Below are 11,712 nucleotides of genomic sequence, written 5' to 3' on the forward strand. Positions count from 1 at the left end.
GAAAAATTTAAGGGGGTCTGAATACTTTCCGTACCCATTTTATATATATATATATATATATATATATATTTCTATTTAGTATTATTATTTTTTTATTTATTTCAGTGTTAGTAATTTTGATACTTCAATTTTATATATATATATATATATATATATATAAATTACTTCAGCTTTTTTTCAATGAACAAAAATGATTTTTAATGGTATTAGATAAAACCTCCAGAAAACCAAATAATTTTAATTTGTTTAGTTTTCAGTAGTTTTGCTATGTGCTTTTGTCTTTTTATTAGTTTTTTGGGTTTTTTTTAACGATCAATGCATTCCCGCTCATTGCACACCTCAGTCTCTATGTCAGAGTCGGCTTCTTCCTCCTCGTCTCGCTCCAGCTCAATCACGCAGTCCGAGTCTTCCAGCTCTTCTGCGCTCTGCGGACTGGACCTCACACGAGACCTGTTCAAACCCTCCGCTGCCACTCTCGGGCTTCTCTTCACTGAATCAACATGATTCGCAGCTCTCACAGATTTGCCAGACTGACTGCTTGAACTGACCTTCCCTGCTGGGCTTTTTGAAGGAGAAGCGAAGTACTTGTAAGTTGTTTTGAGGCAATGCACCAAATACTCAAACATCATCTGACTATTCAACATCCGGGCCACGTTCCTCTGGACGGCGAATGGATCTGAGAAGAAAACAAAGATCTGTTTCATATCTAGACATATAAAAATAACTAGCTCACATGACGCGATGCACACCTTCTATTGCAATCCTCTTTTTGGGCCAGTCTTTCAGATCGCGCCACAGGTCACCGTTTGTGCGCACGCTAATGACTTTCTCAGGTATTTGAAATTCCAGTGAATAATATCGTAATAGCTCGATCCACAGCTTCCCTAGCAGCACACAAGCACTGCGGCCATTGAAAACCAGCGGACACTATTGAAGAAAACACAAATCACAACTCATAATTTTGTTCAAATACTTTTTGGCCCGACCTCAAAGTTGTCTTCAAATCAAACGCTGTGACGTACAGATCAGGAATAAGAGGCTCACCTTTCCCTTCTTGACAGCTTTATCTTGGGACGAGTCGCTTGAGGTTTGATCATATACCCAAAGCACATGTCCTTTTTCAACCCCAGTTAAGGAGAAACTCTTCAGTTTACTCACGTGCAAACCCTAAAACAGAACACAACATCAGTCTCTGCCGCTTAAAATTTGCTGTTAATTAACGCAGATGTAGGTGACTTTTTTTATTCAGTAAAACAGTAAAGAAGATTTTTATTAAGTCAGCAGCTTTTGAAAAAAAAAAAAAGCATATCAGGCAACACAAAATGAATACTCCTGATGACACATTGAGTTCTTATGAAGCGAAACGATCAGTCGGTGCAAGAAACTGAACATTATTTACAACATTACCTGTATATTTACACAATTACATTATTAAAGCACCCAATAATGATGTGAAACGTGGATGTTTTGCACGTCTACAGCATATAAAGTGAATAAACTAGTCTTAATCAACAATGAGAAACCATAAAAACGTTCATTTCACCCCTTTATTCAAGCTCTGGATTACAGGTAATAATGTTGTAAATAATGTTCAGTTTCTTGCACAGACTGATCGTTTCGCTTCACAAGACATCAATATATAGTGAGGAGCCTCGGGTATTAATTTTGTGTTCTCTGATATGCTTTTGTGACTCTCAAAGTGACAGTCGCTGCTGACTTGCACTTTATGAATCCCCAAGGACCACGGTTTCAGCGAATCTTCGATGCCTGAGGGTGAGTGAATTATCAGCAAATTTCATTTTTTGGGTGAACTATCCCTTCAAGTTTTGCCTCTCATTGGTGTAAATCCCATATTGTTGTTTACTACAAGGCTCTCTGAAATACTTGCATGTGATTGGTCAACTGCAGTATTCTGTTAATGATTGTACAGATCATTAAACTGTAACAATTACAATTTAATTTCAGCTTCAAATGTAATTTTCTCATATTTATTCACTGATTCGGCGAGTAGATGTGTAGTAAGTGTGTTCATTCCTGCATTAGCGTCTTGGTCCTAATCACCGTGTCAGGGTTGTGTTTTGCTATAATGGCCATCTGACTGCACATTATCTCATGTTACCTCTTCATAAGGTTCCAGATGCAATAATCAGGCATTGGCCCTATAAACTTTTATCAACTGTTGCATTAATGTTGAATCACACACCACAGATTCTAGGTATGACGGTAAGACGGGTTCTTTGCATCGCTGCAGGAAGCTGATGACCATGAGGGCAAAGCAGTAGGATGGAAGTCCACCTTCTTCCATCTGGTCCACACAACAGGTCTAATTCACACACACACACACACACAAATATCACGAATGTTAAGAAATAAAGGAATCCTAATGAGACAAATATTGTTTTTTTTTACCCTACATACTATCTTCTGAATTAAATGGCAGTCTCACCTTAGCCCAGTATCTAAAGCATACGACCAGCGGGACGAGTTGTGGTTCTAGATTCGCCAGCTCAGCCAAATATGCTGTTGTCAAGCATGCACTTTCATTGCCTGCGCTGACTTTGCAGATCAGACCACTTTGGAGATTAAAAAAAAAAAAGTAAATACATAATGTGCGTGTGTGTGCGTGCGTGCGTGTGTATAAGTTTATGTTTTAATGTTTGGCCCCACTTTATATTAAGTGGCCTTAACTACTATGTACTTACATCAAAAATTAATACAATGTACTTATTGTGTTCATATTGTATTGCAAAACACTTTTGCTGCTATTGAGGTGGGATATGGGTAAGGTTAGGGACAGGTTTGTTGGTATGGGTAGGTTTAAGGGTGGGGGGTTAAGGTGTAAGGGATGGGTCAACTGTGTAATTATAAATGTAATTACAGAAATTAATTACAGAGCCAAATTCTCTGGGCGGGCAAAGCAGAGAAAGGGGAGGTAACCTTTCCCCGTATGACGACATAAAGGGAAGATTCCAGATTGGGCCATCTGAGCTTTCATTTTCTCAAAGGCAAAGCAGGATACCCAGGGCTCGGTTTACACCTATCGCCATTTCTAGCCACTGGGGGACCATAGGCAGGCTAGGGGAACTCATATTAATGTTAAAAAACCTCATAAAGTGACATTTTCATGCCATGGGACCTTTAAATATTAATAATAATAAAAGTTTTTTTAGCAGCAAATCAGCATATTAGAATGATTTCTGAAGGATCATGTGACACTGAAGACTGGAGGAATGATGCTGAAAATTCAGCTTTGAAATCACAGAAATAAATTATATTTTACAATATATTCACATAGAAAGCAGTTATTTTAAATAGTAAAAATATTTCACAATATTACTGCTTTTGCTGTATTTTGGATCAAATAAATGCAGGCTTGGTGAGCAGAAGAGATGAATTAAAAAAAAACATTAAAAATCTTACTGTTCAAAAACTTCTGACTGGTAGTGTACATGTCTTTACTGTCACTTTTGATCAATTTAATTAATGTATGCTTGTTGAATAAAAGTATTAATTTCTTTAAAAATATAAAAATACCTTACTGACCCCCAACATTTAAATGGCAAACTATACACATACATTAGAAGCATGCAACTTCATATATACACTTTGCAAAAGAACAATAAGCAAGGAAACACAGACCTTGATTTCTCTTTGCACACGACTACAGGCATCCTCCTGTGGAAGTCTCCCTCCACACTGACAAAAAGAGCTGCGAAAATGAAAATAAAAGTGTCAGAAAATGAAAATTTCATTCTGTATTGGTGGTGCTTTATTGTAAATGTTTATAAAGTATGCTAAATAGTATAAATGTATGATATTACAATCATACTGCTTATCAGCATAGGGAAAAAAAACTCTATACTCTATAGCCTGCTCTTTTCTCACCACAGCCAATGAAAGCACTGTTCCTTACTAATGTACCTGAGGAGTCTATGCTTTTTTCACTTTACTATTCCCCACTGCTTTTCAACCTTTCAACTCACCACTTTTAGAGAGATGCTCTTGAGCCACAAGCAGAACATCAGGATGCTGGAACTGATGAGAGATGATTTTTTTCTTAATTACAAAACTTCACAATTGTGCATTTTTGCAAAAACATGCGACCAAACATTCTCAAAAACTGGACAACATTTGGTGTTTGACGAAAGGAATCTGATTAAAGGCTTTCAAATACATATGTGACCCTGGACCAGAAAACCAGTCATAAGGGTCAAATTTTTAAAATTGAGATGTATGCATCATCTGAAAGCTGAATAAATAAGCTCTCCATTGATGTATGGTTTGTTAGGACAGGACAATATTTGGCTGAGATACAACTATTTGAAAATCTGGAATCTGAGGGTGCAAAAAAATCAAAATATTGAGAAAATCATCTTTAAAGTTGTCCAAATGAAGTTCTTAGCAATGCATATTACTAATCAAAAATTAAGCTTTGATATATTTACGGTAGGAAATGTACAAAATATCTTCATGGAACATGATCTTTACTTAATATCCTAATGATTTTTGGCATAAAAGAAAAATCGATAATTTTGACCCATACAATGTATTGTTGGCTATTGCTACAAATATATCCCAGCGACTTAAGACTGCTTTTGTGCTCCAGGGTCACAAATGCCATAGTTCATGTGTTTGCTATCAAAGTATAAACACAGCTTATCCAAACGTCAGTGATAATTAGCCGTCTATCAGTGGTTTGAGCCAATAGTATCTCACCTTCTGAGAGGCATAGCCTTAATAATTGATATATTACTTTGTGATGCCTATAATGACTTAATGCTATAGTTTATCAACTGGTTTAAAATAAGGAAACTGATTAAATCAAAATGACCCATTTACATGTTAATATAAAGCCAGAATAAGATGTATTAAAAGAATATTTCCTTTCTACTCACATGGGATGGAAACTTCACATCAATGTTTACATCAGAGTCTTTGAAGCCAAACTTTGTGCAGGAAGATCCGTATAACCTGAACTTGCAATCTGCAGGGGAAGCGTGAATACAAATGCATTGAGGAGGCATCAAATAAAGCAGCATTGAATTTACCGCTGTGCTGTCACACACCTGGAAGGACAGGCTGAAGGACTTTCTCAACGAGAGTGAGGATGTTTTGCCGTTGTTTCATATCCGGATCGTTTAAACCGAACTCAGCGACCACACTTTCCAGAGCTGAGCTGAGCGAATGACACTGGGCTTTTCCAGGAGGAGGGATGTTCAACAGCAGCGTCAGCTTCTGCAGCTCCTGTGAAGAGGAGACACACTTCAACCATAAACCACAGGCACAGATGTTTGAGCCTAATACTTTCATCATGATTCCTTGCCTTGGCTTTCTTCCTGTGGGCTCTTTCTCGGATGTGACTGAGCGCTGGTGACATGTCATCACAGTACACCTTACACTTATCACATCTGAACTTCAGGCTGATGCTTGACTGATAAAAACACAAAGAAAGAAACCAAATCAGATTATGTGAAGAAATCAGATCAATGTACACTACTTCTCAGAAGACTTTTTTGTGAACGGAATTCATTCTGTTATTCAGCAAGGATGCATTAAACTGATCAAAAGTGACAGTAAAACCATTTATAATGTTACAAAAGATTTCTAAAAATGACTAATAAATTTATAAAATTTCTATAAAATAAATTTGTATCACAGTTTTCCACAAAGATATGAATCAGCGCAGCTGTTTCCAACATTGATAATCAGAAATGATATATTAGAAGCATATTAGAATGATTTCTGAAGGATCATGTGACACTGAAGACTGGAGGAATGAAGTTTGATCACAGAAATAAATTACATTTTAACAGATATTCACACAGAAAACAGCTATTTGAAATTGTAATATTTCACAATTGTTGTTTTTACTGTATTTTTGATCAAATTTCTGCCTTGGTGAACAGAAAAAGACTTTTCTTTCTGACCTGAAACTTTTGAAAGCTAGTGTGTTTAGCTGCTGTATTGCCGATATGCTACGGTAATAAAAGTGCCGCATTAATAATTGTAAATATGTATTATTGTACCATATAAACATTATGGTACATACATATGGTATTCCTTCAGCACCATGGTACCACCACAGAAGTGTTTTAAAACACTTTGAGAGTATCGCTTTTCTAAATCATGACATTTTGCCCAGAATACTTTTTTAAGTGCTTAAAAGAATAGTTCACCCATAAATGAAAATTTACTCCTGAGGCCATGCAAGATGTAGACGAGTTTGTTTCTTCATCAGATTTGGAGAAATGCAGCATTGCATCAGTGTCTCAGCAATGGAATCAATGTTTACATCAGAGTCTTTGAAGCCAAACTTTGTGCAGGAAGATCCGTATAACCTGAACTTGCAATCTGCAGGGGAAGCGTGAATACAAATGCATTGAGGAGGCATCAAATAAAGCAGCATTGAATTTACCGCTGTGCTGTCACACACCTGGAAGGACAGGCTGAAGGACTTTCTCAACGAGAGTGAGGATGTTTTGCCGTTGTTTCATATCCGGATCGTTTAAACCGAACTCAGCGACCACACTTTCCAGAGCTGAGCTGAGCGAATGACACTGGGCTTTTCCAGGAGGAGGGATGTTCAACAGCAGCGTCAGCTTCTGCAGCTCCTGTGAAGAGGAGACACACTTCAACCATAAACCACAGGCACAGATGTTTGAGCCTAATACTTTCATCATGATTCCTTGCCTTGGCTTTCTTCCTGTGGGCTCTTTCTCGGATGTGACTGAGCGCTGGTGACATGTCATCACAGTACACCTTACACTTATCACATCTGAACTTCAGGCTGATGCTTGACTGATAAAAACACAAAGAAAGAAACCAAATCAGATTATGTGAAGAAATCAGATCAATGTACACTACTTCTCAGAAGACTTTTTTGTGAACGGAATTCATTCTGTTATTCAGCAAGGATGCATTAAACTGATCAAAAGTGACAGTAAAACCATTTATAATGTTACAAAAGATTTCTAAAAATGACTAATAAATTTATAAAATTTCTATAAAATAAATTTGTATCACAGTTTTCCACAAAGATATGAATCAGCGCAGCTGTTTCCAACATTGATAATCAGAAATGATATATTAGAAGCATATTAGAATGATTTCTGAAGGATCATGTGACACTGAAGACTGGAGGAATGAAGTTTGATCACAGAAATAAATTACATTTTAACAGATATTCACACAGAAAACAGCTATTTGAAATTGTAATATTTCACAATTGTTGTTTTTACTGTATTTTTGATCAAATTTCTGCCTTGGTGAACAGAAAAAGACTTTTCTTTCTGACCTGAAACTTTTGAAAGCTAGTGTGTTTAGCTGCTGTATTGCCGATATGCTACGGTAATAAAAGTGCCGCATTAATAATTGTAAATATGTATTATTGTACCATATAAACATTATGGTACATACATATGGTATTCCTTCAGCACCATGGTACCACCACAGAAGTGTTTTAAAACACTTTGAGAGTATCGCTTTTCTAAATCATGACATTTTGCCCAGAATACTTTTTTAAGTGCTTAAAAGAATAGTTCACCCATAAATGAAAATTTACTCCTGAGGCCATGCAAGATGTAGACGAGTTTGTTTCTTCATCAGATTTGGAGAAATGCAGCATTGCATCAGTGTCTCAGCAATGGATGCTCTGCAGTGAATGGGTGCCGTCAGAATGAGAGTCCAGACAGCTGCTAAAAACATCACAATAATCCACACCACTCTAGTCCATCAGTTAACATCTTGTGAAGTGAAAAGATGCGTGTGTTTGTAACAAACAAATCCATCAAGACATTTTCATTTTTAAAATGTCACTTCTGGCCTAAATACGAATCCATAATCCATAATCACGTTCCAAAGACTGCTGTCCTGTTGTCGCTCACATCAAAATCCACCCACATGTTTGTTTAGAGCTGTTTTGGCTTGTAAACGGCGCTTGATCTGTGCAGATTTCTCTCCTGATTCAGATGAGATGACATTTTCCCTTGAGAAAGCAATATTATGGACAGTGGACTCGTATTTTAGCTGGAAGCAATTAAAAACGTCATAATGCTGGATTTGTTTCTTACAAACATGCAACTTTTGGCTTCTCCAGATGTTAACTGATGCACTGGAGTGCTGTGGATTACTTGTGGATTATTGTGATGTTTTTATCAGCTGTTTGGACTCTCATTCTGATGGCACCCATTCACATCCATTGGTGAGCAAGTGATGCAATGCTACATTTCTCCAAATCTGATGAAGAAACAAACTCATCCTAATCTTGGATGGCCTGAGGGTGAGCACATTTTCAGCACATTTTCATTTTTGGGTGAATTATTTCTTTAACTGGTCACAGTCTATAACTTACAAACCTCTTTAAGGTCACAGTCACTGCCTTCTGCTTCCAAGCACAGCTGTAAAACGTCCCGTCTAGTGAGACAGCTTTCAATCCGGACAATCCTGCTCTTCTCCCTCCAGCTCTGCACGCTGCCTGACAGACAAACGTGATCTAGACAGATATTAGCTCCGCTTTTAACCCCACTGTTTCATTGGGTGACAGGTTATTCGTGCGTTTTACCGAGCTTGTCGTGTTTCTGTCCATCTCGCTGTCGTTCTCTCCAGTTCCTCCGGTCAGCAGGTGAACCCCTCTGGATTCGGTCCTTGTGAGAAGGACTCGGTCCGAACACTCGTCCCTCAGGAGAGCTGCACGACAGTGAGGCTTTGGCTCTTCTGCTCCCCTCACTTTCAGAGGTTCGACCGTGAGCCCGCTTCTTCGTTTTAGGACTGTAACTGCGCTCACTGTCCCGTCCCAACGGGCTCCGCCAGCTCTCAGCTTCATCGGCTTCCTTCTGTCTCCTGTATCGCGGAGAAAACTTCCTGTTTCCCTTCTCAGCCATCGTGGATCTGGATGGGAACCAAGATCAATATGAAGAAATAAGAATATAATCGGAATGTGAAATCTCAGTCACTAAAATCAGCCTCTTTGATTATGAGGATTCACAAAAACAATACAGTGATCATATTTGCTGAATGAAATCAGATACTAATTTTGGGAGGTTGATTCCAAAAAATAGTGCCTGTTTTGCTCTAGATACCATGTCACACTTAATAACAAAATATGACGGATTTCATAGCAATTTTGCTTTTGACAGCCATTTGAAAAGTGAAAAGGTCTGGAATCATCACGTAATCAGCAGAACAGCTGAAAAGGCATGATTCCGGTCTTCTTCTGAGCCAAATTACAACTAGGCTATTTGCGATTTTCACATGCATGGATGATTCTGATGACATTTTATGCCTAATCCTGAAGGGAGGAATTATTGCCATTGCCAGAGGTCTCTTGAGGCGTTGCCACAGTTCTTCTCAGTTTCTTCATGTGATGGAACTGGAGGATGATGCTGAGATCAGCTCTCTGTGTGCAGCACTGGCTGCTGACGGTCATATACAAATCTCACTGGATTATTACAATTACTGCTAAAATTAATGTTTGGACATGTAAACTGATATTTCCTACTGACACACTACAGCTAAAGACAGAAACAACTGGCTTAAAACCATTTTAGTTGGAGAAAATACTAATGGCCTAAGACTTTTCCACAGTACGGTGTATATATAAGTCCCAAAGAATAGCTGAAATTCCCATTATGCACACATTTTGACCGTGAGAATCATTTATATGGATCACAGAAACATATCGCGCAGTATTTCTCCAGATTCTGACCCAAACTCACTTCCTCCGGCAGTTCCTCGTCTGAAACGAGTAAGAGCATAAAAATAAACCACTCGGCTTTTAATCGAGCCTAAATAAAGTGCGAGTTCAATACTCTGCTTTTTAAGTGACAAACAATCTTAAAAATCGCTGTTAATTTCTCATACGATGTGTATAGCTGTTTGCATCCTGCACTTCCGGGTCCCACGTGACGTCAAAATAAACAGTCTCCTCGTGATTTAAAGCGGCACTGCTTATTTCCCGTAGAAATCCCTTTACAATATTAAACCTTGTTTCTTTTATCTCTAAAATCAATTTCCGATCTGCGGATCTTGTATTTCGCTGAAACATGCTGCATACTCGCAGAACCAGGGTTGCCAGATCTGCGTAGCTAAACTAACCCAATGACCAATTAAACTAAACACAATACCAAAATTCAAAGACGCCCCTCCCAAACCTAAAATACATATTTTATGCAGTTATCCAACATTTTAAAAGTAAACCAATGCTGCAGGAAAACCTCAGACCTGGCAACACAAGACAGAATGGAGGCTTAGGTAAAACTTGTTTGAAATCAAGAGAAAATGGTAATACTACACTCCAAAAAACGAACGAATACTTACATATGTCGACATACTTGTATCAATTTCCATAATGCATGTTTATTTTATCTTCAAAATATCAGCTGTTTTCAGGAATAAACACTGCAGTGATTGTAGTACATTTTATTTATTTGCTTGTATCACAGTATTCGATCCATTCAGCTACTAATAAGACACGTTTACATTAGTAAAACATGGAATGTTTTGGAAAACAATTCAAATACAATTTTACAAGCATTAAGGCACAGCAGAATTCAAATACAAGGGTCAGTAAAACAAAATAAAAAAAAGTTAGGCAACAATGACAACCATTTGCTAGAGAATTAGAATTAGAATCTAAGAGAATTAGATTTTTGTTACATTACATTCATTTGCTACAACTTGTTGCAAGAAATGCAGCCAATCTGTTAGTGTCACTCCAGTTTAAAGGTGCAAGTAAAAACTACTACTTGCAAAAAAGGCTTTTACGCTAACGGTGATTCTTAAGGAATTCTTCCATGTATGCGGCAAGAGCCTTCACATCTTCAACAGTCACGGCATTGTACAGGGAAGCCCGGATGCCACCCACTGACCTGAAAATACACCGCGAAGCAATCATGAGGCAGGATACAGAATCTAATTACTTTTTTAAAAATATTTTTTCATTTTTTAGGACACACTGAAATGACAGCAAGCATGTGGTTACTGAAACATAACATTATATTCATTTTGACTAATTAGATATTTTCATTTCTTCTCAACGGATTAGACATATTTACCTTAACCAAGTCAAAAACTGTCAAAATGATTAACATCATTTAAACATCAAACATCATGTTTGCTACTGCAATTCAAATTAAGACGGAATCGTATTTGAAAAGTCATTCTCTATACATTTCTGAGTGGCGCATAACTGTGTATAAGACAAATCACATTTTATCACTGAATTTTATCAACCGAAAATGAAAATGTGCTGAAAATGTGCTCACCCTCAGGCCATCCATAATGTAGAGGAGTTTGTTTCTTCATCAGATTTGGAGAAATGTAGCATTGCATCACTTGCTCACCAATGGATGTGAATGGGTGCCGTCAGAATGAGAGTCCAAATAGCGGATAAAAACATCCACAAGTAATCCACGCCACTCCAGTTCATCAGTTAATGTCTCGAGAAGTGAAAAGATGCACGTTTGTAAGAAACAAATCCATTAAGACGTTCTTATCTTCAAACTGTTGCTTTTTGCTAAAATACAAGGAAGTGTTATTATTATAGATTATGGACTGAAGTTAAAATGCCTTAATGATGGATTTGTTTAGAAACATGCAGCTTTTGGCTTCTCAAGACATTAACTGATGGACTGGAGTGCTGTGGATTACTGTGATGTTTTTATCAGCTGTTTGGACTCTCATTCTGACGGCACCCATTCACTGCAGAGCATCCAT

The 11,712-nt window shown here is 37.7% G+C and overlaps 2 protein-coding genes across 2 annotated transcripts in view; both read right to left on the bottom strand.

Moving 5' to 3' along the window:
• The window catches only part of LOC107702897 (terminal uridylyltransferase 7-like), a 32,738-nt gene extending 22,850 nt beyond the window's left edge, over positions 1 to 9,888 (bottom strand). Inside the window, exons 1-16 of the mRNA XM_016505336.1 lie at positions 9,714 to 9,888; positions 8,561 to 8,886; positions 8,355 to 8,473; positions 6,691 to 6,798; positions 6,434 to 6,611; positions 6,275 to 6,351; positions 5,324 to 5,431; positions 5,067 to 5,244; positions 4,896 to 4,984; positions 3,984 to 4,035; positions 3,640 to 3,709; positions 2,447 to 2,573; positions 2,204 to 2,323; positions 1,045 to 1,167; positions 750 to 927; positions 339 to 676 (exon numbers count right to left, since the gene is read on the bottom strand). Coding sequence (XP_016360822.1) covers positions 339 to 676; positions 750 to 927; positions 1,045 to 1,167; positions 2,204 to 2,323; positions 2,447 to 2,573; positions 3,640 to 3,709; positions 3,984 to 4,035; positions 4,896 to 4,984; positions 5,067 to 5,244; positions 5,324 to 5,431; positions 6,275 to 6,351; positions 6,434 to 6,611; positions 6,691 to 6,798; positions 8,355 to 8,473; positions 8,561 to 8,879 — 2,184 coding nt within the window. The 5' untranslated portion in view covers positions 8,880 to 8,886; positions 9,714 to 9,888. The remainder of the gene's footprint in view (positions 1 to 338; positions 677 to 749; positions 928 to 1,044; positions 1,168 to 2,203; positions 2,324 to 2,446; positions 2,574 to 3,639; positions 3,710 to 3,983; positions 4,036 to 4,895; positions 4,985 to 5,066; positions 5,245 to 5,323; positions 5,432 to 6,274; positions 6,352 to 6,433; positions 6,612 to 6,690; positions 6,799 to 8,354; positions 8,474 to 8,560; positions 8,887 to 9,713) is intronic.
• Positions 9,889 to 10,168: 280 nt separating this feature from the next.
• LOC107702920 (phosphoserine aminotransferase) overlaps positions 10,169 to 11,712 on the bottom strand; it is a 7,681-nt gene continuing 6,137 nt past the window's right edge. The window contains exon 9 of the mRNA XM_016505366.1: positions 10,169 to 10,865. Within this exon, the coding sequence (XP_016360852.1) occupies positions 10,763 to 10,865 (103 nt within the window). The 3' untranslated portion in view covers positions 10,169 to 10,762. The remainder of the gene's footprint in view (positions 10,866 to 11,712) is intronic.

Source organism: Sinocyclocheilus anshuiensis, unplaced genomic scaffold (genome assembly GCF_001515605.1).
Source record: "Sinocyclocheilus anshuiensis isolate Anshui unplaced genomic scaffold, SAMN03320099.WGS_v1.1 scaffold238, whole genome shotgun sequence".
Lineage (NCBI taxonomy): Eukaryota > Metazoa > Chordata > Actinopteri > Cypriniformes > Cyprinidae > Sinocyclocheilus > Sinocyclocheilus anshuiensis.